At 66.3% G+C, this 22,547-nt stretch overlaps 2 protein-coding genes across 4 annotated transcripts in view; both read right to left on the minus strand.

Moving 5' to 3' along the window:
- The window catches only part of SLC12A5 (solute carrier family 12 member 5), a 31,457-nt gene extending 14,701 nt beyond the window's left edge, over positions 1–16,756 (minus strand). For 2 of the 3 annotated variants that reach the window (XM_054644268.2, XM_077187340.1), the window contains exons 1-8: positions 10,147–10,469; positions 3,250–3,344; positions 2,886–3,017; positions 2,526–2,672; positions 1,867–1,921; positions 816–946; positions 441–682; positions 151–362 (exon numbers count right to left, since the gene is read on the minus strand). In XM_054644268.2, coding sequence (XP_054500243.1) covers positions 151–362; positions 441–682; positions 816–946; positions 1,867–1,921; positions 2,526–2,672; positions 2,886–3,017; positions 3,250–3,344; positions 10,147–10,198 — 1,066 coding nt within the window. In that variant the 5' untranslated portion in view covers positions 10,199–10,469. Of the gene's footprint in view, positions 1–150; positions 363–440; positions 683–815; positions 947–1,866; positions 1,922–2,525; positions 2,673–2,885; positions 3,018–3,249; positions 3,345–10,146; positions 10,470–16,606 lie in introns of those variants that run through there. The other variant, XM_077187341.1, reaches the window with a different exon arrangement.
- A 785-nt stretch (positions 16,757–17,541) lies between these two features.
- Positions 17,542–22,364, minus strand: MMP9 (matrix metallopeptidase 9). The gene is made up of 13 exons (XM_054644231.2): positions 21,912–22,364; positions 21,470–21,708; positions 20,951–21,099; positions 20,614–20,742; positions 20,360–20,533; positions 20,111–20,284; positions 19,819–19,992; positions 19,527–19,682; positions 19,162–19,438; positions 18,901–19,040; positions 18,631–18,781; positions 18,412–18,515; positions 17,542–18,134 (listed from the first exon to the last, which is right to left on the minus strand). Exons 1-13 carry the CDS (start codon positions 22,050–22,052, stop codon positions 18,025–18,027), a joined length of 2,118 nt encoding a protein of 705 aa, XP_054500206.1. The 5' UTR covers positions 22,053–22,364; the 3' UTR covers positions 17,542–18,024.
- Positions 22,365–22,547: the final 183 nt, after the last annotated feature.

Genomic DNA, 22,547 nt, shown 5'->3' on the forward strand with positions numbered 1-22,547 from the left:
CCCGCAGCACACCTCCACCAGCCCTGTTGTCAGAGCAGCCCAGCAGGCACAGCCACTGCCTCACCACAGCTCCCTTCCTTCTCCATGCTGCCATTCCCACGCCTTCATGCCCATGCCCGTGTTCCCATGCCTCTGTTGGCATGTGCTCACCTTGGATGAGGCCGCTGGCAGCACCAGGGATGCCCTCAATCTCAGTGACATTGTTCATGGTGAAGTACTCATCGCAGGTCGCATTGAGGAAACGGGAGGTGCAGAAAAGCTCCCAGAGCTTGGAGCCAACTGTCTCATTCCCCTCCACCACCATCTTGGTGCAGAGGTCGAAGCCGTGGCGTGAGAGGGTCCTGTTGCCCAGGAGGCAGATCCTGGGGGCACACGGGCACTCAGCACTCAGCATTTGCATGCCCCAGCCCTGCTGCATCCCTGCAGGGCCCTGTACTCACGGGAAGCTTGGTGGGTCAAAGGCAGATTTGATGACTCCAGCATAGATGGCAAGGATGGAGAGGATGACACAGCCCAGGAAGACCAGGGCAAATTTGTTGACATACTTGACACCCACGAACACCACGGTGGCCATGCAGGTCAGCACACAGGTGCCATACACACGCATGTTGTTGAGCATTGCAGCTGCCTCCCCACTGGCATCCTCTGCCTTGAAGATGGCCATGGCCGGGAAGATGTAGGCCTGGGAAAGAGTCATGGCATCACCACCTGGCTAACAGCCTGCAGAGGGGCCCCAGGAAAAAGGTCCTTCAGGCCCCCTACCCTGCCAGGAGCTGAGCCCATGGCACTGCACAAGGCAAGGACCAGGTACCTACCAGCAGGATTTCGATGGTGCCCAGGATGTACATGGCACCGGCAAAGGTGGTGCCCAGGTAGAAGCAGAGCCCCACAGCCCCACCAAACTCGGGTCCCAGCGAGCGTGAGATCATGTAGTAGGAGCCACCCGCTGTCAGAGAGAGCAAAAGTGGGTCCCAACCAGACCCCAGTGACACCCTCAGCCCTGCCAGGTATCCCAGAGAGCAGACTGGAGCCAGGATAGCCACAGGCCCTGCTCCAGCACTGAGCAAGATGCAGAGCAGCAGGAGTGACCACACGGGCAGAGTCATTCCCCAGCAGCCAGCTGCAATGGCCAGTGGCACAGGTGTTCCCTGGACACCAGACATGAGCTGGAGCCCCAGGGACCTGAACCATACCCTGCTCCATCCTCCCAGAGGAGCCCTCAGAGCCGGGCTGCCAGGATCGATGGTCCCGCTGCGGCAGCAGGATGATAAATAGCTTTAATTACACCCCGCGCTGGGCTGTCAGCATGCGCCCAGCCTGGCGCAGCTCACGGCTCCCCAGGGCTCTGCAGGGCTGGCATGTTCTGGGGGAGGCAGCCGGGGCACCCACCGGCCACAGCCCACGGTGCCTCCTGCGGGGCAGAGCCCACACACAGCAGCGTCCCGGCGGTGGGAGAGCCCATCCCATCCCATCCCATCCCGTCCCATCCCATCCCATCCCATCCCATCTCCCAGCCCTGGCTCTCAGCACGCCCTGCTCCCATCCTCCTGCCGTGTGTCTCCCGGCTCCCCGCGGCCTCGCCAGTCTGGCGGAGGGAGGAGCCGCGGCTGGCGGCTCTCGCTGCCATCTGCACCTCGCGGCTTTGGGGACGGGTGGCGGCTCCAGCTCTGCGCTCCCCCGGGCCCTGGGGATCCCGCGCGGGCTGGTGGCAGAAGGCTGGGGAGCGGCTGGCAGCCCCGGGGGATGCTCTCTGGGAAAAGCCCCGGCAGGCACCCCACCCTGCTGCCCGCACCCCGCCCTGCTGCCCGCACCCCGCCCTGCTGCCCGCACCCCGCCCTGCTGCCCGCACACCGGGCTTGGCTGTACCTGGCACCACACCGTTGGTGGCGATCGCGCTCATGGAAATGGCCGTCAGCATTGTCTGCGAGAAGAAACACAGCGTGTTCAGGAGCAGGGGGACAGGGGAGAGAAGAGAGAGCTGGGGCCATGCTAGGACATGGGGCCTCTTGGGGCCACGCTGAGATGTGCCACGGGGCAGGGATGCCCAAGGAGGATGAATGGATATGTGTGTGGATGGGCAGGCAGAATGTTGGCTGGCAGCACAGCTGACACAGCTGAGCCCTTGGAGGGGCTGGCAGCGCTGGGGTGGCTCAGGACGCTGGACAAGGCCAGCCCTCCCAGCCTCTGCCCTGGGGTGACTGTCCTGGCGAGGTGGCTCTCTGCATGGTACCAGAGCAGGGGACCCCCAGCACATCCCCCCACATAGCAGCTATGATCTGGGTCACCATTTAAGCACCATTCCACTGCTGATTCCTCTGGGAAGCTGAAGACTTCTCCTTGTTCTAAGTGGGGCAGGAGCTAGGGCAGGGGCAGAAGCTGGGGCAGGAGCAGAGCTGGGGCAGGGCATGGTAGTGCATGGCACTGGCACTGGCAGCCAGTGCACCTCTCCATGGTCCAGCCAGCCAGACTGGTGACCCCAGGCCATGGGCAAGGCTAGTGAAGGCTTATATGGCTCCAAAACTCACACAGGAGCAGCAGAGGAAGACCATGCAGAATGACTCCATGATGCCAGCGATCCCCACCACCCAGGTGAGACGCAGGAAGAGGATGACTCCAAAGATGTTCTGAAGGCAGGGCAGGTAGACACCCATGAAGGTGCCCATCCGTGGGGCCTGTTGAGGGAACAGCAGTTACCAGGGCTCAGGGGCCTGGCTGGCAGAGGAGCAAGAGATCCCACTCTTTCCACAAAGCAGCCAGGAACCCAGGGTAAAACCACCCCTGGTTGAGGCCAAGGGGTCTCCTGTTCCCAGGGCAGTCTGTGGCCTGGCACTACACAGGCAAGGGCTGCAGAGGGAGGGAAGGTTACCTCCCCCCTAAGTCCTCACCTGCACTGGCTTCTTCTTGCCTCCATCATTGTTCTCAGCCTCCTCGTGCTCCCGGCTGCCCTGTGGCAGGTTGGTGTAATTGGCCAGTCCACTCAGCAGGGACGAGACCATAGGGCTGGTGTCCATCTCCTCCTGTGGAGAGCAGATCCCAAGTTGTGAGGACAGTCCCCTGGGACCCCAGCCACCCCCAGGAGACCTCACCAGATGGTGCCCCACTGCCTGCCCCTCCAGGAATGGCTTTGGCAGTGCAGCAACCCTGGCCTGGGGCTCTGGCATGTCCCAGTGCCCAGGGTGCAGGCTGGGTGCTGTGGGACAGCTGCTTAGCTCAGCTCCCTCCCTGTGCCCCACTGCCTGCATGCCCTACCTCGAAGAGGGCCATGTTCTTGCCATCGTACTCCTTGCCCTTCTCCAGGTCCGTGCTGTTAATGAAGGGGCTGCTCTCCTTGGGATTGCCATCGCCTGCAGAGACACCACTGAGTCAGTCAGGCAGCCCCTGCCCCACCCACACCTGCAGAACATCCACCCCACAGGGTCACTGCTGTGAGGGGTCACAGCTGCCTGGGGCTGCCAGCGGAGCTGCCAGGGCTGTGGGCACCATGCTCACACCCAGACCCAGCAGAGGCAGTGCCAGGCCGGCATGCCAGCCCCCAGCATCACCTCCCACAGCACACACACACAGGGGCTGCCATCCCCAGGATGCTCCGCTGCCCCGCCCGGCCGTGCTGACACGCGGAGCCGGCGGAGCGCATCCACGCAGAGAGGCGAGCAGAGTGCATCGGGGGAGCCGCCGGCGGGAGGCACGGCTGCAATAACTCACGGCACGGGCTGCAATAACTCACGGCACCTGCGGGCGAGCGCGCTGGGACTGCCCTCGGCGCTGGGACTGCCCTCGGCGCTGGGACTGCGGGGCTGCTCAGCATTGGCGCACAGGGGATGGTCCCGGCACAGTGCCTGGGACTGGGGCCGCTGGCCAGGTGTCTGGTCCTCCTCCCAGACATGCACCACAGGGTGGGAGGTGACATCATTGAGGGCAGATGATGCCCGGGGCAGTGGAGCCACCCACAGCAGTGCCAGGCCCATAGAACTACCAGGACAGGGACCACAGGCACTCACTGCATTAATGACCTAGTGCAGAAGAAACCTGGAGTTGGCTTAATAGCGATGAAAACAGCTGAGCTGCAGAGCAGCAGAAATAAATCAAGCTGGAAATGGAGCAGCAGTAAGGATGGTGCTGCCGGAGCAGCACAGCTCCAAGAGAAGGTCCAGAGCAGAGAGGGACCAGGGCATGGGGGCCAGGAGCCAAAGGACACAGTCCTGAGCAGAGCAGCTGAGGAGGCACCCATGGCACAGGGAAACCTGGGCAGCCAGGCCAGTCCCCAGCCCTCAGTGGGGGAAGAGAGGCTCCCTGCCACACACCCATCCCAGCAGCACAGCCCTGCAGCCAGAGCAGTCACACTGCCATTGGCCACCGCACTGCCGGGCAGGTTGCCCACACGGGCAGGGTCACAGACCAGCTCCAGAGAACTGCCCCCTCCACCATCCTTCAGCATGGAGCCCATGAGCGCCCCGGGGCAGAGGGATGGTGCCCTAGCAGTGTAGTCACCCACTCACAGTGGCAGCCACAGGACAAACCCTGCGACCGTTTGGAGCATCCTGGTCCTCTGAAGACCGCCATTCTCCTGCCAGTTGACTCATATTCGGGATCCTGGAAGCCCGTGTGCAGCAGTGATTCACCATCTGCAATTCCCTGGCACACAGGGTGCTCCTGGCTGACCAGGAGGTGAAGCCTCAAATGCTACAGGTGACAGGGACCTGCGCGCTGGCCCCCAACTGCCACCATCCCTGGGCTCCCCCAGCATGGGGCAGCAGGGCAGCAGTGTCCCTAAGGGCATAGCCAAACACTGAGGCACAGCCTGCAGGCTCGTCCTGTGCAGGAGTGGCCATGGCAGTGCCACTGGGACACCCTGGCCCACAGGCTCCTCTCCAGAGTCCCCTTGGACACACACCCAGCACCCCAGGTTGCCCCACTGCCATGTGCTTGCCCTGTATCTCCCACAATGGGTCTCATCACAAACCTCATTCGCTCCTTGCTCTGTGTTTGGTCTAAAGCCCCACTGAACCCTGCTGTCATTAGGTAACAGCAGTGGTGTGGGCTGGCAACCACCCACTTGCCACGGCTCTTGCCCACCTGCACCAGCTCTGGGGACCACACTGATGTGAAACATCCACCATGCTGACAGGACACCCTCCAGGCTGATGCTGTGGCCATCCCCAGTGAGGTGACAGAAGGGTGCGGGAGCAGGGGTGGCTCGAGCTCGCCTCCCCCTTGGGGCTGGGTGGCACCGGGGGACACGGGCAGCTTGGCAGGGAGACGTGCTCGAAGCGTGGCAAGGCTCTGGGACCCCTCCGGGAGAACGGAGCCCGCGGGGGCCTCGCCTCACCGCCTGGTACCCAGCCGACGACATCACCGTGCAGGTTTCCATGGCAACGGCGAGCCACGGCCGCCTCGGCTCCCGCTCTTATGTAACGGCGCAGGCAGCCGGACGCTGGCCCCACATGGCACCCGCGCCCCGGCCCACCGGCGCCCGGGGGATGGAGCGGCCGCACCCCCGGCCCCAGCCCACCCCGACCCCCCGGGACTGCCCTGCTCGGCTCCACGCGACAGGCGCCAGCAGCACCCTGGGGTGCTCCAACCCCTGGCACCACAAACAGCACCCACAGCTCGCAGTCCCTCCAGCCCCAGCTCTGCCCAGCGCTGCTCACGCCGGGGCCACGGCCCTTGCTGACACCACCCAGGCTGCCGGGGCTGGCCCGGGGGCAGGAGCCCCTCGCTCGCTGGGTGATGCTGCTGCGAGGAGCAGCACTGGGAGAGGCCCCGGGCTGGTGAGCATGAGGATGCAGCACGGCTCGGGGAGACTCTCAGTCTCCCACGTCGCTGCAGCCCCACAGGCTGGAAGGAGTTAAGCACAGGGCGCAGGGTCCCAGGTGACAAAGCGCTCCCGCTCCTGCTCCTGCTCCTGACGGAGACCATTTTGCCGCAGCGGGGCTGGTGCAGCCTCTCCCCGGTAGCTGCCTCAGACCCGTGGTTTGAAGTCAGGGGCAGCCAGGGCAGGCAGGAGCAATGCCCCGTCCCTCACCTGCCACTGCCACGGCCAGCCCTGCCCGGCTGGCTCCCGCAAATGGGGTGCTGCCTCCCGACCCTGGGGACACGTGGGACACTGCCAGCGCCAGCAACGCCCACAGGGCTGCCCCTGCCCCGCTCCGCCAGAGCAGCCGGGACAGAACAGCGCAGGGCCGGAGCGCTGGACCGAGCTAGCAGCCCCAAGGCCAGCAGCCGAGCCGGGAGAGACAGTGTGAGCAGAGCAGAGGCGAGCCGAGCCGTGCCAGGCTTCGATCCCGGCGCTCAGCCGCCCCCCTCCCCAGGGATCACTCAACACGAATCGGCCTTTTAATTTGCTGCGGCGGCTGGAAGGGCTGGCAGCGGGACCGCTGGCAGGAACCCGCAGCCCCGCCGTGGGCACCGCGCAGCCCCGCTCTCAGCAGGGCTTCCACCAACCTGTCTGCCCGGGGCAGCCCGGAACAAACGCAGCAGCGCCAAAGGACCGTCACAGCACCCTCGGAGCCCCCCAAGGCAGGGCTCAGGCAGCAGCACCAACCACAATTTGATCTTCTAATGGCTTTTTACTTAGCCCTAAATTGGGTTGGGAAGCGTCATGTCCCTTATCCCAAATCCTCCCTAATCGCTTTACACGGCGCAGGGCACCGAGCACTGGCTGGGGTAGCCCCAGCAGCCACCCCCCACGGGCTAATTAACCACAGCTGCTGCCAACGCTGCCACCCGACCACGGCCGGCCCGTGCCCTCCGCAGCATCCAGAGCACAGCGAGCCCCAGCCAGGGACATCGGGCACTGGGGCTGCGGCACTGCCGGGCAGTGCAGTGGGTGAGGGGAGCCGTGGCAGGAACAGCCCCGACCTCAGAGCCCTCCGCGCCTCCGTCTGCGCTCCTGCACGGGGCTGCTGACAGCTCCGGAATTCCCCTGCGCCACCCCCGCCCCGATCCCGCAGCCCCAGGGGCAGCAGCAGCAGCGCGATGGCTGCTCATGGCACTAGGGATGCCCTGGGGCTCCCCTGGAGGTACACAGGACACCTTGACTTCTGCCACAGGACACCTGGGCTCCCGGGGCTCTGCCTGCAGCAAGGGGCACCCCAGGGTGACCCCAGCAGGCCAGCGAGCACATGGGCGAGCACGTGGCCCTGGCTGATGTCCCCAGCTGCTGCCGTTTTGCAGGAGCTGCTGGCCAGGGAGGCCACGCTGCTGTTCTGTCACCTCCGGCTATCAAGGGGACTTGGCTGTACACACACTGCCTGGCCCTGGGCTGCTGGCCTGGGGTGCCTAACGCAGGTGGGGATGGCCAAGGTATTCTTATGGCAGTGGCATCTCTGCGCCCACCCAGCTTCCTTCTACCCTGCACAGGAGTGTCTGACAGCTGCTCTGGGGAGGGCGACCCTTGCAAAGGATCCCACACAGCCCTTGCAGCACCCCTGAGGCAGAGACCACTGCTGATCAGAGCAGTGCTGGCTCGTGCTGGCAGCGTCACAGCAGAGCCACTCCAGCTGCAGCGTGTCAGGGGAGCAGGGCTGGGGGTAGGGGTGGGATGGTGGAGTAGGATGCTCCCCCCATGCCAGGGCTGCGTTTTCCCCCTCCAGCCAGCAAGCACACCCAGTGGCCTTTTGGGCTGGATTCCTTCACAGCCTGACCCAAATTGGACCAACTGCTACTTCAGACCTATCCTCTTCCTTCCTAAACCCAGGATTATCCTCCCTTTGATCAGCCGGCCCTGCAGCGCAGGATTTCCAGCACAGGCGTTTTGGCTGGCTGCATTTAAACAGCTTCCCAGATTCTCCGACAGTCCAAGCCCTGCCTTGGAAATGGCCGTGGACACAAGTTCCAGCAAAGCTCCTGGTGCTGGATCTGGGCTCCCCAGGCATCCCAGTGGCACCGGGCTGGGTGTCAGCATGGCACCCTGCAGTGGGGCTGCGGCTGACATCCCAACACCCCAACCAGAGCAGTGCAAGGTGCCAGCCCGGACACTGCAGGCAGCAGCCCTGCCTGCTCCCCGCTCCCACCACCTCCCCAGAGGGTCCAGCCCTTGCTGGGTTGCTGGGCTGGAGCCCTTCCAGCCACTGTCATGCAGCTCACACATGCTGTCCAGAGCATGACCCGAGTGGGGACACTGCTGACCTTTCTGACAAATAAGGCCTAAGTGGCACCCAGGGCTTCAGTGCTCGTGCTCGGCTTGGCAAGTTGCTGGACAGCCAGCACTGGAGCAGCCAGGACATGTGGAGGGGGCCCACTGGCAATCAACAGCTTTGCTACCCAACGGGTTTTCCATGGTCCCTGCAGACAGACCTCACGATGGGAGTTCAGCTGACCCTTGGCACGGGGGGACAACCCCCCCCTCCACTGCAACCACCCTTGTCACAGGTGTGGGGAGCTCTGCTGAGCCCCTTCCTACAGACAATCCCTGCTCCCCCAGGTGCCCCAGGCCCCCGACTCCTCCAGCCCTTCACCCGCTGTCCCACAGGGCAGCATCTCGGCAGGCTCAGCTCCAGGGACAGTCTGCCTGGTCCATCTGTAGTGGCACCGTGTCCAGCCCTCCTGCCAGACCCCAGCATGGCTGCACCGCCTGCTGCCACGCCACTGGCACTGCCGCGATGGAAATCAGCGAGTGGGAGAGATCCTGGTGCTGCAGAGGGCAAGGGGAGGGCAAGTGCCCAGCGAAGGGCACGGCTGGGGGCCAGTGCGACAACCCCAGCCCGGCAAGGTGCCCCCAAAAGTCTCCTGCCAGCCCTGACCTTGAGCGGAGCCGCAAATAAACAAGCAAATAAACAGACTGGGGTCGGCAGAGCAGAGGAATCCACAGAACCTGTCTGTGGCTGTGCCCAGAGCCCCACTGTGGGAAGACGGGACCCCCACAACCACTGCCACAGCCAGCCATGTGCTGCCGGCTGGGGCTTTGGCAGACCCCACCAGGGGACCTGGAGAGGAGACTTGGAGGTGTCTGGGAGGTTCAGAGGGGCAGTGCAAGTCCTCCTGTGCCCACACTGCATCCCCCTGGCTGCAGCTCACCCCTGCGCCCGGCAGGAACACCCACAAGAACGGGGCCTGTGCCGCCTGGTGCTGGACGCGGCCCCGTGAGGAACGGGGACCCTCACACAGCTCGGTAGTGCCGGGAGGGGCTGAGGCCAAAGCGGCAGCAGCGACGGGGCTGCTGCGGGGCCGAGCGGCCCCTCGCCGGCGGAGGACAGCGGCCCTGCGCCAGGGCTGCAGCGGGACGGGGCACAGCGCGGCGCGCCACGGACTGCACCGGACCGGACCGGCTCTGCACGACAGGGCTCACTTTGGCTCAGCTGGGCTCGCTTCGGCTCGGCTGGGCTCGGCCCCGGGACGAACGGCTCCTGTGGCCGCGGAGCCGGGCCCGGGCGGCCACTTCAGCACCGCGGACAGCGGCGGCGGCCCCGGGGTGGGGGGGCGGGGGGGGGGCAGGGAGTGGGGGGCGGGAGCGGAGAAGGGAGCGGGGGGCGGCTGCCCGGGATGGGGAGGCGGCTGCCGGAGATGGGGGGCGGCAGAGGAGAGGAATGGGGGGGAGGGCAGCGGGGGTGAGAGAGGCGATATGGAGAGATGGGGGGGCGGCAGCCGGAGGTGGGGGGCGGCAGCAAGGAGGGCTGGGGGGGCTGCAGCGGAGATGCGGGATGCAGGGGTGGGGGCCGGCAGTTAGGTGCGGGAACCCTTGCGGGGATCCCGGGCGGGCAGGAGCGGGAGCGGGACCGGTGCGGCGACTGGCGGGGTCTGTCCGGTAAGCGGCGGGGCCAGCCCCGCAGGGTCGCTCGGAGCGCAGCAAGCAGCCCCCGCCCGGGAGGAGGCTCCTCGGTGAGCCCCGCACCGCTCGGCCGCACCGCCGCTTCCCGGGGCTGCCGCAGCGGCGGGAGTGCGGCCGGGGCTGCGCGGAAGCGCCGGGAGCGGGAGCATCCCCGCACCGCCCGCCGCAGCCCCGCGGGGCCGCCGGCCGAGAGCCGCCGTCGCGGCCGGTGTCGGTGCCAGTGCCTCCCGTTCGCCCCGCGGCACGGCACCCTCAGCCCCCGCTGCCCCCGGCTCCGCGCCGCTCCTGCCCCGCGCCGGCGCCGGCCCCCGGCCCGGCGGGGGCGGCCGCCCCGGGCCGTGCCGCTGTCCCGCTCGTCGGTGCCGATGCCGGTGCCTCACCTTGGCTGGCGCCGCCGTCGCCGTCCTCGCAGTCGGTCAGGTTGTTCAGCATGGCGCCGGTGCCGCGGCCGCTCGCTGCCGCCGGAGCTGGAGCTCTCGCTCCGCAGCAGCCGCGTCCCCGCGCCGCCCCCCGCGCCGGTGGGAGGGGGCTGCAGTGCGGAGGCGCCCGGGCTCACGGCTCACGGCTGCTGCCGGCGGAGCCCAGCCCGGCCGCCCGCTTCATCACGTATGCGGGAGGCATTGCCCCCGCCGCGGCGGGGAGGGGGGGGGCGCGGCGGCGCGGGGGGGCACAAAGACGAGAGAGCGGAGCGGGGCCGCCTCCCGGCTGCGCCAGGCGTGGGGGGGAACTAGGGCAGCGCTGCGGGCCCGGCTGGTGCGGGCGGGACGGGACGGGACGGCCCCGCAACTGCACCGACCCCGCACCCGCCCCGGCCCCGAACCCCGCCTCCAGCCCCCGCACTCCGCACCGGCCCTCGCAGCGGCCCCGCATCCGCCGCCAGCTCCCGCACCCCACACCAGCTCCCGCACCGGACCCCGGCGCAGCCTCGGGACCTGGAACACTCTCGGGGTGCACAGAGGGGCAGAGCCTCTGCCCGCGGGACCCACACATCAGAGGCGGCTGAGGCCCGGGATCACGGCAGCCCCTGCCCCGCGACGGGCGGCTACCGGGTGGGGGCGGCTCCCGGTTGGGCAGCACCACGTCATGCAGGGGACCCCTCTGCGGGCATCAGGGCCTTGGCCGTGGATGGAGACCCCTGCTCCAGCAGCAGGATGACCCAGGGCACCCGAGGAAGGGGGGGACGTCCAGACCACCCCATAGTGGGGCTGGCGGGACAACAGAGGTGATTGACCCTGCTGTGCCCAGCTGACCTGAAGTGCAGGGAAAGCTGCCTGCAGAGGGGAACAGGCTTGATGTCATCTCCCCTGGTGACCAGGGGGCCGAGATCGCACCCATAGCAACCTCCTTAGACTTGGAGAAGGGTTGCAATGGGGCCAGAATCCTCAGGCCCTGTGCCATCTACCGAGGCCCCAGCTCTTGCAGCTGTCACCCGCAGGGCCAAGGGCACAGGCCACTCTCAAGCTGGGGTTGTAGAGGGACCCTGCAAGGCTGCCTGAAGCCCCCTGTTCTCTCATGCACTTAATCGGGAGGATCCCCCAACCGGAGCTGGCTGCAGCTCCCAGCATCTCCTCCAGCACAGGCTGAGATCATGACAGCCCGCTGGCCTCCGTTACTTCTTGACGGCTGTAATTAATTGTTTACTTTCTCCTGGTGCGGAGCCAGCTGCTCTGCAGCGCGGGTGCTCCCCGGCCTGACCTCGCGGCCAGGAGAGAGGCTCAGACCCCTCACCCCAGCCCGGCAGGCAGCACTGATCCCTGCTGCCAGGACCCAGCACCTGGCATCCCCAGGGAGCTGCAGCAGCACAGCCCCAGCTCCATGGCCAGTGGCACAGGAGGGCTGCAGGGAGGATGGGCAGTTCAAGGTGGGCAACTCAGGGTGGGCACTCCCCGCCCAGGGCTCTGTGTGACAGTCACCACATGGGGCTGACCCTGTCCAGCTGCAGTAGCACCAACCCCTCACACCTGCACCCCTCAGCCCTGAGCAGTAGCCAGCGCTGGAGCAAGGGCTGACCCACTCCCGAGGGCTGGGACTGGAAGGAAGGGGCTGCAGACAGGATGTAGTGGACAAAACCACCGTCCCATGCTGGCCTGGGGGGGGCAGAGGGCACCCCTAACACCCCAAGAGGGCTCTGGCTGGCCAGAAGGGCAGCAGGCCAGGCTCCAGGCAGCCATGGTGAGTGCCAAGCCCCACAGGGTGATTTTTTGCAGGAGGACACAGCGCGTGGGCTCGGCACAAGAGGGATTTTCCTACTAAAACAGATGCGGGGGAGGGAGCACGTGAAAGACCACTAATCCCCTAATCCCTGGATTATGGCTCCATTTCAGGGGCTGGGATTTGACGGCAGCACAGGGGGCTACGCTATCAAGACTGCATTGGCTTATCCTGTGTGCAGGGTCCCACCAGCATGTGGGGGCAACTGAGAGTGTCTCTGAGGCAGAGGAGACTGAGGGGGCTTGATCCCCCAGCAGAGCACTGGCATTAACCCTGGCCAAAACGCCCCTGACTGGGGTATGTGGTGTAATGTGTCGAAAAGAGAGAGGTCTGGCACGGTTTGGGCATCATCCATGCCCTTGCATTGCTTGCAGTTGTGCTGCAGGCAGCATGAGGGCATGGGGAAAGAGGAAGACTGACACTTTTCCCTGGCCATGGAGTGGGGGATCAGCTGCAAGTGGCCCCTGAGTCGGAGTAGCAGGCAGGATGCTGGCACCAGGCCAGGCAGAGCATCAGTGCCCCACTTAACTGCAAGAGGCTGCCCAGGAATGACGATGGAGAGCGGCCAAGCCAAGAATCATCCCTGCAAAGGGTCCTGTACCCCTGCAGAGACTCCTGAGAATGTCCCAGACCCCTCTGCACAGAGCCTGGGTAGGGGGAACCGTTCTCAGAGACATTCCTAGGGCAGGAATCCTGGCTGCTGGCCCTTGCCTGTCCTATTACCAGCAGCGGTCAAACCTCCCAGGAGCGAGACACGTGCTGGAGTCACTGGGAAACCTCCTGAGGGCAGGGAGCGGGCAGCCTGGCAGTGTGCCACACGGGCAGGGAGGGCGGCTGTGCTCTGGAGATGCTGGTCAGCACATTGCACTGCCTGCTGTGATCCCTGGGCACTGTCAACAGCCTGCCCACCCACATCCCACCAGGATGGGACACCCCACACCGAGGGCTTGAGGCACGAGGACAAGCAGCTCCCAGGGAAAAGAAGAGCTGGGGCAGGAGAGACCCCAAGACGATGGAGGTGCAGCAGGGCAGAAGGGCAGTGATGCCAGCCAAGTATTGTAGCAGCGGGTTGGCATCACAATGTGCCCTCACCACACTGTCCTGAAAGCCCCAGGAGCCCAGAGGCAACACATCCTGCAGCACCTTGGCAGGATGGAGTGCTCCTGTTCATCTCCATCCAGACAGGTCAGGGCCCTGCCACCAGCACGGGGCAAAAGCAGAGCCCAGAGCTGGCACCAGCTGGGATTTGACAGCAGCTGCAGCAGCAGGACAGGACAGGGAGGAGGGTGCAGTGTCCCATGGGGCTGGGTGGGGAGCCACGGGAGGCACTGCAGCTGCCTGAGGCTGAGAGCAAAGGGCAGCAGTGGGGCAGGGCTGGCAGAGGCCATGGGGCAGGGCTGGCAGAGGCCGTGGGGCAGGGCTGAGAGCTCCTGCGTCACGCGAGCCCAGTGCAGCGCGCAGCTGGCGCAGCGTCCCCAGCTGCCCTTGCCCAGATGTCTTGCCAGCAGCAGGGCCACGGCAGTGGGCGGCCGGGCAGCCTGGCACAGGGATCAGCAGCAGCAGCAGCCTCCTCCCACCAGGCCCCGCAGCTGAGGAGCCCCCAGGCAGCCCTGTGCCAGTTGCAGTACCCTGGGGATTGCAGGCAGCCACTGCTGAGCCAGGGCCAGAGGGCCCAGCGATGGCCGAGGAGCAGCTGCATGGCCACTTGCCAGCCGCTGCCAGAAGGGTTTGGGTGCAGGATCAGCTGATGAGGCACTGAAGTGTCCTGTGCCCCACACGGCACCCCTCACTCAGCCCCACAGCCTGTGCAAGGAGGCCACTCTTGACACCCCACTGAATCACCTGTGGTGTGTTCAGTGGCATGGAGACTCCTTGGGAAGGCTACTGATGGGGCTTCGGCTGCTCCAGCCCCCTGGGAGCATCCCACCCCCCTGTATCATCAGCCTTTACCTGCTGCACACCCTCGGCTCATCTAATGATACCCCAAGGGCACCCAGTCTGCCACAAACCTGACCTCAGTGTCTGCGAGGGGGCTGGAGGAGATGGGAGGGCTGGGGGAGCCTCCTTAGCGGCCTCTGTCGCTCATTTGTACCCCTCTGTGCACGGTGCCCCAAGTGCCCCTGTCCCCTCCCTTGTGTCCTGGCCCCTCGGCAGGGGCCCTGCAGGGCTGCAGCCAGGGCTGCTGGGGTCCCTGCTCTCCCTCAGGGCCTCACCTCCCACCTGGGGCCAGCCTCACACAGCTGCCCCACAGAGCCTTGTCCATGGCTCATGGCTCGCAGCCCTGTGACCCCAGAGCCCCCAGGGGGGCCGAGAGAGCTGCTGAACCCCCTCAGCACCGAGAGCCACGGCAAGGGTGACACCGGGACCGGTTTCCATGGCAACGAGAGGCTCCTTAACTGCTTGGTTGCCATGGCTACTGCCGCCGAGCCCGACCGCTCGGGACACGGAGGGGCTGCGCGGTGGGGATGCTCCGGTGCCCTCTCGGGCCAGGGCGGCTGCCCCACGGGCAGCGCACCGGGCACCGGGGCTGCCGCCCCCCGTGCAGCCCGCGGGGGAGCCCCGGCCCCACGGTGGGTCCCGGGTGGAGCACATCGATCCCCGGTGCCGCGGGGTCCGGGCCGCGCTGCGCTCCTGGCGGGACCGGGTCCCCGCGGGACGGCGGCACCGGCGAGTCCCGGGGGCGGGGCGGGGCCGCGGGGGCGGGGCCGGGCGGGGCACGCCCCCACCGGAGCCGTCCCGTCCCGTTATCGCCCCCTGGCGGCGCCGCGCAGCCCGGTCCGCCCCCGCCGCCGCCCGCACGGACCCCGCCAAGACCCCGCGCAGCCCCGTCCGCCCCCGCCGCCGCCCGCACGGATCCCATTTCCCGGGCCAAGCCCTGGATCGGGCCGTGCTCCTGCAGGCACCTGCCCCCGGGCCCGAGGCCCCGCCGCGGCGCCCTGTCCGTACCCTGCCCCGCCCGGCACCGCGCGGTCCCGTTCCGCTGCCTCCCCTGCCCCGGGGGCTGAGATCCCTCCTCAGAACCACCCGGCCGGGGCCGCTCCCGGGCAGGGCCTTCCCAAAGGGCGGCCTCGGGAGCCACAAGGTGCCCTGAGCACGGCGCCAGCTCACGGACCAGCAGGGGCCCTCCAGCCGGCCGGGGGTCCCTGCACCGCCCCGGCACTGGCAGCACCGCCGGCTGCAGCCTTCGCTCCCGCACCGCCCCGAGGTCCCCGGGATCTCCGTCACTCTGTCCCCCACGCGTGACACTGACATGGGGTCAGGTAACACCGAGCGTTTGCCCAGGGCCGAGTCCCTCCCGGACCACTGCTGTCCAGAGCTCCTGCCTGCCATCTGCAGCTCCTGCCAGTCCTGCAACCCCACGCACTCCCTCCCTCCCATCCATCCCCCCGAGAGGCAGCATCCATGGTCCCAGCACTGTGGAGAAATGTGGGATGTGAGGAATCCCTGAATGCTGCCAAGCCCTAAGTAGCCACCCTGCCACGGCCCTGACCACCCCACAAAACAGGACACCTCCAGCAGGACCAGCCACTGGCTGTCCTCTGGGAGGGCACAAGGTCACAGCTCAGCCAGAAGGATGTGTCCCTTGGTCCCACCACGGCCACTCGGCATGCCCACCCCAGCTCCCTGCAGCCCCGCACCAGCAGACTGGCTGCCAAACCGAGGAGCTGTTCCTGGAGGGCCCCAGAATTCAGCCCTGGCTCATCACGGTCCGCTCCGCCCCAACACAGCCCACAGGCCAGGCCCAGCTGGCCCGGCTGCCATAAAGTGACAAGTGGCCCTGCATCCCCTGGCCAGCGGACGCAGCCCTACATCACCCACGACAGTGTGATCCTATACAGGGCCCCAAAGGCCAGAGCTCCCTGACAGAGGCACAGCCCAGCCCGGGGGCCGTGGTGTCCGTCCGGCTGCTCGCGCCTCCCACCCGCGCCCTTCGCCGAGGGTGCAAGGTCACAGCTCCGGCAGCACAGCTCCGGTGCTGCTGTCGGCCGGTTTTCTGGGATCGATACGGCTCCGGTGACAGCAGAGCCCCACCGCCACGTCCCCTGGGCGCCACGAGGCGATGGCTGCCGGCTCCAGTGCCTGTGCCCATGGCAGCCCGGTGGGCACTGCTGCATCTGAGGGGCTGGCCACAGCTTGCCCTCTCCCGGCTGGGCAGCAGGCCCCCTCCACCTGGGGAGCAATATGTGACCCCGCACCCACAGCCGACCCACAGCCGTAATCCCGCTCCATCCCGCTGCCGGTCCGGCAGCAGCAGGGCCTCGCTCCAGCGGCCCCCGCTACGGGGACGAAACAGGGGAGCTCCCTGAGGAGCGGAGGTGGCCGCGGGGAAGAGTCTGAGACGAGGGGTTCTGCCCGGGAGGGCGGCTGAGCCCCACTCCCTGCTCTGCACCTCCCATCTCCCGGATCCCGCAGCTCCGAGCCATCCCTACTCCGGGGGTCTGCACTGCCTCCGAGGGGCCAGATCGACCGCAGCTCCGCACCCCCCATGGTGTCCCGACGGCCCGGCCCTCCCCGCGGACCCTCCTCGCGGAGCCTCCCCGCGGAGCCTGTCCTGCCCCGCGGATCCTCGTCGCGGACCGTGTCCCGCCTCCGGAGCCTCCCCGGGTCCCCCTTGCCCCCGGCGCTCACCCCCGCCGCCGGTGACGGTGAACCGCCCGCTCATGGCCCCGTCGTCGCCACAAGTGGCTCCGGCCCCGGCGGTGGCTGAGCGCGGCCCCGCCGGGCGCTGACCGGGGTCCTAGTGCCCGCGGCACCGCCCGCCGCGCCGCCCCCGCGGCCGCAGGGCTGGCTCCAGTCCGAGCGGATCGGCTCGGCCCCGCTCCGCTCCGCTCGGCTCGGCCCCGTCCGGCCCGGCTCGACTCGACTCGACGGGACCGGACCGCTCCGCCACGCCCGGTCGGTCCCACGGCCGCCGCCGAACTGGGGGTGCTGGGACCGTGCCCCAACGGGACGGGAGGGGGCCGTGCTCTGCCCCCGCCCTGTCCGGAGCCACGGCCGCTAATTGCACCTAATTACAGCCCCGGAGTTGCGGCTGCCCCACCCTGCCCAGACCCGGGCACCCTCGGACACGATCCCGGCCCTGGCCCTGCCGCCGCGCTCTGCGGCCACGCAGGGACAAACCGGGGCCGGGGGAATCTACGGGGCCAGCCCGCGGCGGGGTCTCAGCTGCACTGGGGACTTCGGTCACACGCTGAGTGCCGGCCACACGCGGTGACAACCGCCCGCTCCTCATCTCGGTGCAAAGGTGGAGCGCAGGGGAGGGCAGTGGGTGGAGGATTATGCGGATCCAGGGCTTGGGAGGTCCGGTCAGTCGGGGCGGGGGTGCCGCCCCTGGCGTAGCGCTGGTGGTGGACAATGTTGGGACCGAGGGACATCACTCCCCCTTGGACCCAGTGTCCCTACGGGATCCAGAGTCCTTAGCTAAGGGGGATTTGGTAACGGTCCCCCCACAGAGCCCCCTTGCCCACTGGTGCTGGCACCCCCGGGGCTGGGAGAGGATGATGCTCCCAGCACATGGGAGTTCTCCAAATCACAGTCCCGACAGCTGATAGAGCACTCGAGGCTGTGTCCAAAGAATTGTCTTTATTACAAATGGGCAGGCAATTGGCAGAGGGGGTGGTTGGCAGAGTGGGCAGTGGGCAGGAGTAGGCAAAACCCTGTCCCTCACCCTGGTGTGACCTCAGGCGCCAGCTCCCAGTGGGGCTCAGCCTGACCTGGCATCGCTGGCTCAGGAAAAAGACAAATTTGTCTCGAATCCATGTGCGGTTTGCACCAGACAAACGCCTCTGTGCAGTGGAGCTGGCACTGGCAGGAGTGGCACAATGCCAGCTGTGGCAAGAGTCCTTCTCCCCAGCTGGGGCTCTCCAGGCTGGGCAGCTCCCAGGAGGTGAGGACCCCCTGCCCCTTTCTTCCAGGAAGATGGTGATCTCATCTGGGGCTACCCACAGCCACAAGGCTCCCAGGGGTCAGCCCATGAGACAGGAGCCCGCAGGTTGGGAGCAGTGGGCAGGGAGCAGCACTGGCAGAGCTGGTGGCTGGTCAGGCCTTCAGTTCTGGGGACACTGCAGGATGTCATACTTGACGTAGCCCACCCTGTCCACCTGGTAGCGCGGTGTCATCCTCCAGTAGAAGCTGCCCCGGCAGAAGTGGTACTTGCCTGGGCAAGGAGGGGGATGGAGGGAATGGAGGGTCAGCAGGAGTTTGGCCATACAAAGATCCATCCTGGTGGCTGCCCAAGCAGCACAAGCACACCTTGCACCTTGCTGGCACCCTGCCAGCTCCAGCACAAGGACCCACCAGGCTGATGGCATGCCCTGTCCCAGAACCATTCCCCACACACCCGAGCATCCCAAGCAGGAACCAGAGCAATGCCATGACAGGCTCAGGCAGCCCAGGCCTGAACACACAGCACCCACCTGCCAGGTCCCACTCACCTTGGTAGAGGAAGACATTGCGTGCATCCAGGGGGACGCCGGTGAAGACATCGTCGGTGGCACGGGGGTAGCCCTTGTCCACCCTCTGAACCTTCACATCCAGCCTGTGGGAGAGCAGAGCCGCGCTCAGGGCTGCTGGGAACCCCGCTCCCAGCCCCTGGCCATGGCTCAGGCAGGCGCTGCTGCTCTCCAGCCCTGCTGCTCTCCAGCCCCGCTCACCTCCAGTAGCTCTCCCCGCTGAAGAGCAGCACTTTGCCGCGGCCCCGCTGCAGGGCCCCCGAGAGGCGGCCGGCTTCCTTCCCTATACCCAACTTCTCGATCCCCCGGGGGCCCAGCGCACTCTTCCCAGAAAACACCCAGAACTGCCGACCTGCAGTGGGAGATAGTGGGGATAGGGGGGGTGTCAGACAGCCCTGAGAGCTCCCAGCCTTCTCCAGGCTCCTCCCACTGCCCGTGGGGCTGGGCGAGGGCAATGGGGGCAGAGCTCACCAGCAAAGAAGAAGACCCTCTTGGTGAGCAAATCCTGGAAAACAGCATCGATGGTATCTGGGAGGCCAGGCCAGGTATCAGCAACAGAGAAGGCACCCTGGATGCCCGATTTCCAGAAGGATGAGTAGGTCCAGTATTTCCTGGTGGGGAAGATGAGCTCTCCTGATCACCTCAGTCTGCCACAGCCCATGTCCCCCATATCCCTGTGTTCCCCCGCATCCCACCTCACCAGGGCAGGAGGTGCCAGATGCTGCCACTCACCCATCCTTGAAGAAGTACAGCTCCCCATTGATCTCTGTGATAGCATCAAAGTTCCTCTCCATGCAGGCATCCCGGCTGGGGTCCACAGGAATGGGTCCAACTGTGGGCTCTGGTGTCGTCTCCTCCTCTTCCTCAGTGGTGGAGGTGCTGCCAGCCTCTGTGGGCATGGGCTGGATCTCCTCTGTGGGCATGGGCTGGGGCTCCTCCGTGGGCAGGGGCTGGGGCTCCTCAGTGGGAGCAGGTGCAGGTGGAGTGGGCTTAGGGCCAGAGCCACGACCTGAGTGAATACAGGGGAGGGCATGAGGCTGGGATCAGCTGGGTGCTGCAGGACACCCAATGCACCCAGCTGCAGTGCAGCTGCTCACCATAGAGGTACTGGATGCCCTGGACGTCATCGGGGTGCAGCTGGAAGTCCTGGATGTAACTGTACATGGGGTACATCAGGGCCTCACGCACACTGGAGTGGTCCAGACCCAGTGAGTGTCCAAACTCATGGGCAGCCACCAGGAAGATGCTGTAACCTGGGAGAAAGCACTGGCCTAAGTGCCTGGTGGGCCACAACAGGGCAGGACACACCATCCAGAGACTGTGGTCCCCACAAGGAGTGTGACAATATGGCATGGGTCTGGGAGGCACAAAGGGAAGCACAGGCAGTACCTCTGTCAGGGCAGAAGCCCCACTTCTTGTCGGTGTCATAGTTGCTGGTGGTGGCACACCAGAGCTTGCCATCCTGCCGGCCCTGGCTGGTGCAGGCACTGTAGGACTGTCCCAGGAAGGTGAAGGGGAAGACACACGGGTCCCCCTGGGAGTTGCCGCCGATCACAGCCGTGTCTGCAGCAAAGTGTCAGTGAGGCTGTCCCTGGCCCCTGGCTGCAGTGGCCAGAAGCCGGGACAACGCTGAGATCCCTCATGTGCCCCCTCCCCTGCGTTCCCCCCTCCCTGCTGGCACCTCGGTTGGGGCAGAAGCCGTATTTCTTGTCCTGGTCAAAGCTGGAGGTGGTGGCACACCAGCGGTAGCCGTCAGAGCGCCCGTCTGTGGTACAGGCATCGTAGGAGGTGCCCTCGAAGATGAAGGGGAAGACGCAGGGGGCTCCATCGCTGTTGCCACCATTGGTGTAGAGGACTGTGGGGTGAGGGAGAGTGAGGAGGGCCCCAGGCACCGCGGGGCTGGCCGGGGGTTATGGTCACCACTACTCACGCTCGCTGGGGCAGAAGCCGTATTTCTTATCCCGGTCATAGTTGGGGGTGGTGGCACACCAGGGCAGCCCATCCTTGCGCCCCTCCGTGGTGCAGTGGGAGTAGGAGTGGCCCTCGAAGATGAAGGGGAAGTGGCATTCGGCTCCATTGGCATTCCCGTGGCGGGTCTTCACCACTGCTCAGAGAGGGGCGGCTCAATGCTGGGGCTGGGGTTGGCACCATCAGACCCCCCAGCCCACCGCACCCTGTCCTTACCTAAGCCAGTTCCCAGTGTCCAGAACTCATCGTCGTCAAAGTGGGCATCGCCCTGGATGCCCTGGCCTGGGGGAAAGGCGTGGGCCAGGAGCCCATCCTTGCCGTCGAAGGGGTATCCATCCCCATGCTCTGCAGGGAAAAGCACCCTCAGCTGGACCTGCCAGAGGAGCCCTCACATCCCCAGCACGCACACAGACACCCAAGCCCTGCGCACCTCCTGCACGTGTCGGGGCAGGGGGCCTCTGGGCACAGCCCAAGGAGACACGGGGTAAGGCTCTCACAGGCAGCATGCGTCACCAGGCCCCTCCTCACTCCCTGCCTGCCCAAAGGACATCACCTTGGCTGCCAAACATGATCATGATGTCTGCCTCGCCACTGTATATCTGGGTGAAGGTGAGAGGGGTCACATCGCTCCACACTTGGAACGCCCGTTTGAAGGCATCGTCGATCACGGCACGGTCCAGGTCAGGGGAGTAGTTCATCACCCTGCCAGGGAGGCAGAGGGTCAGTGCTGCCAGCTCCCCTCCTCATCCAGGGAGGCAGAGGATCAGTGCTGCCAACTCCCCTCCTCATGCAGGAGTGACCCTGTTCTGGGAAGGAGCAGACCCTCCAGAGGTGATAGCAGTCACCACCCTTGACCTCACCCAGGGCTCAGGTGCCCCTTCTGGGCATCAGGGAGCAGATGCTGCTGCCATCCCAGCTTGGCCCTGGCAGCACTGGGACCCATCTGTACAGGCAGCAGCAAGCCCAGAGAAGGGCTGAGCAGAGGCTGTCAGCCTCCTGGTCCCTCAGGCTTTCCATTCTCCTGGGACCATCACTGTGGGGACACAAGGGTTCATCTCCAGAGCAGACTCACCGGTAAGTCAGGTCCATGTGGTCCCACTTGAGGTCCCCCTCAAAGGTAAGGAAGGTTCCTATGTCAGGGACGCCGCAGCGGGGGGCTCGCATGGCCTCCAGTGTGGCAGCATCCAGCTCTCCCGTCTCCTCCAGGCCCAGCTGCTTCTGCATCTTGAGCAGTGCCTTGCCCAGGGACACGTGCCTGCCACCAATCTTAGCCTCTGCCTCCGTGGTGTAGCCGAACCTCTGCAGGTAGCGCTGTGGAGGGAAGGCAGCCAGAGGGGTGAGCGAGGCAGGAGGGGGCTCCAGCAGCCCCGGGCTCCCATCCCAGCCTGGGTGCCTCCCCGAGTGCAAGGAGAACGGCAGCTCTCAAGCTGTGCCTGCAGCCCTCACTGTCAGCCTGGGTGCCCCCTTGGGGACCTGGGTGCCAGGAGGGCACCACGGGGCCGTGCTCCCCTCACCTCTGCCAGCTGTAGATCCGGCAGGGTGCTGATCAGGTCCCCCGGGAAGGTGACAACCGCCTGCGGCTTGCCCTGGAGAGGGGCTGCATAGCAGGAGACGGCCAGCAGCCCTGCGACAAGCGGGGCCAGGAGCAGTGCCATGGCTCGGCGCTGACAGGAGGGATGTGGCAGTGCTGGTCCCTGCTGTCTGCTCTGGGTGCCGCCGGGCTACCCGCTCCTATTTATGGGGTGGGAGGGCAGTGAGTCACCCTCAGACCCCTCAGCGCCGACTCACGCTCCCTTCTCCCTTCCCACGGTGACGAAACGCACACTCCATCTCTGCCTTAACTGTTTCATCACCTTGTTTACTAAACACGCTGCGTTCCGAGGACAGGAAGGAGACAGCGGCTGGGCAGCTGCACCGGGCCACAGCACAGCACTGAACGGCCACCCTGGGGCTGCCCTGCGCAGGCACTGCCCTGCTCCTTGCTGGCCCCAAGACCGTGGTAGCTGTGGGGACAGCAGGGCATCACTGGAGGCAGCCAGGTGCTCAGGATCCTGTAGCTGTGTCATCACCCTGGCTGACACTGAGCTCGGCTGGCCAAGGGCTGATGGTGCTGGACCCAGACCCACGAGGACGTGGGTGGGCATGGGGGC

Source organism: Agelaius phoeniceus, chromosome 17 (assembly GCF_051311805.1).
Source record: "Agelaius phoeniceus isolate bAgePho1 chromosome 17, bAgePho1.hap1, whole genome shotgun sequence".
NCBI classification, from domain to species: domain Eukaryota; kingdom Metazoa; phylum Chordata; class Aves; order Passeriformes; family Icteridae; genus Agelaius; species Agelaius phoeniceus.

Excerpts from the sequence above, each read along its gene's own strand:
- MMP9 (XM_054644231.2), bottom strand. The coding sequence starts at position 22,052 with ATGGCACTGCTCCTGGCCCCGCTTGTCGCAGGGCTGCTGGCCGTCTCC. Across the intron at positions 18,782-18,900 it reads GAGGGTCTTCTTCTTTGCTG|GTCGGCAGTTCTGGGTGTTT; the intron begins GTGAGCTCTGCC and ends CTCCCACTGCAG. Across the intron at positions 18,135-18,411 it reads CAATGTCTTCCTCTACCAAG|GCAAGTACCACTTCTGCCGG; the intron begins GTGAGTGGGACC and ends CTCCTTGCCCAG.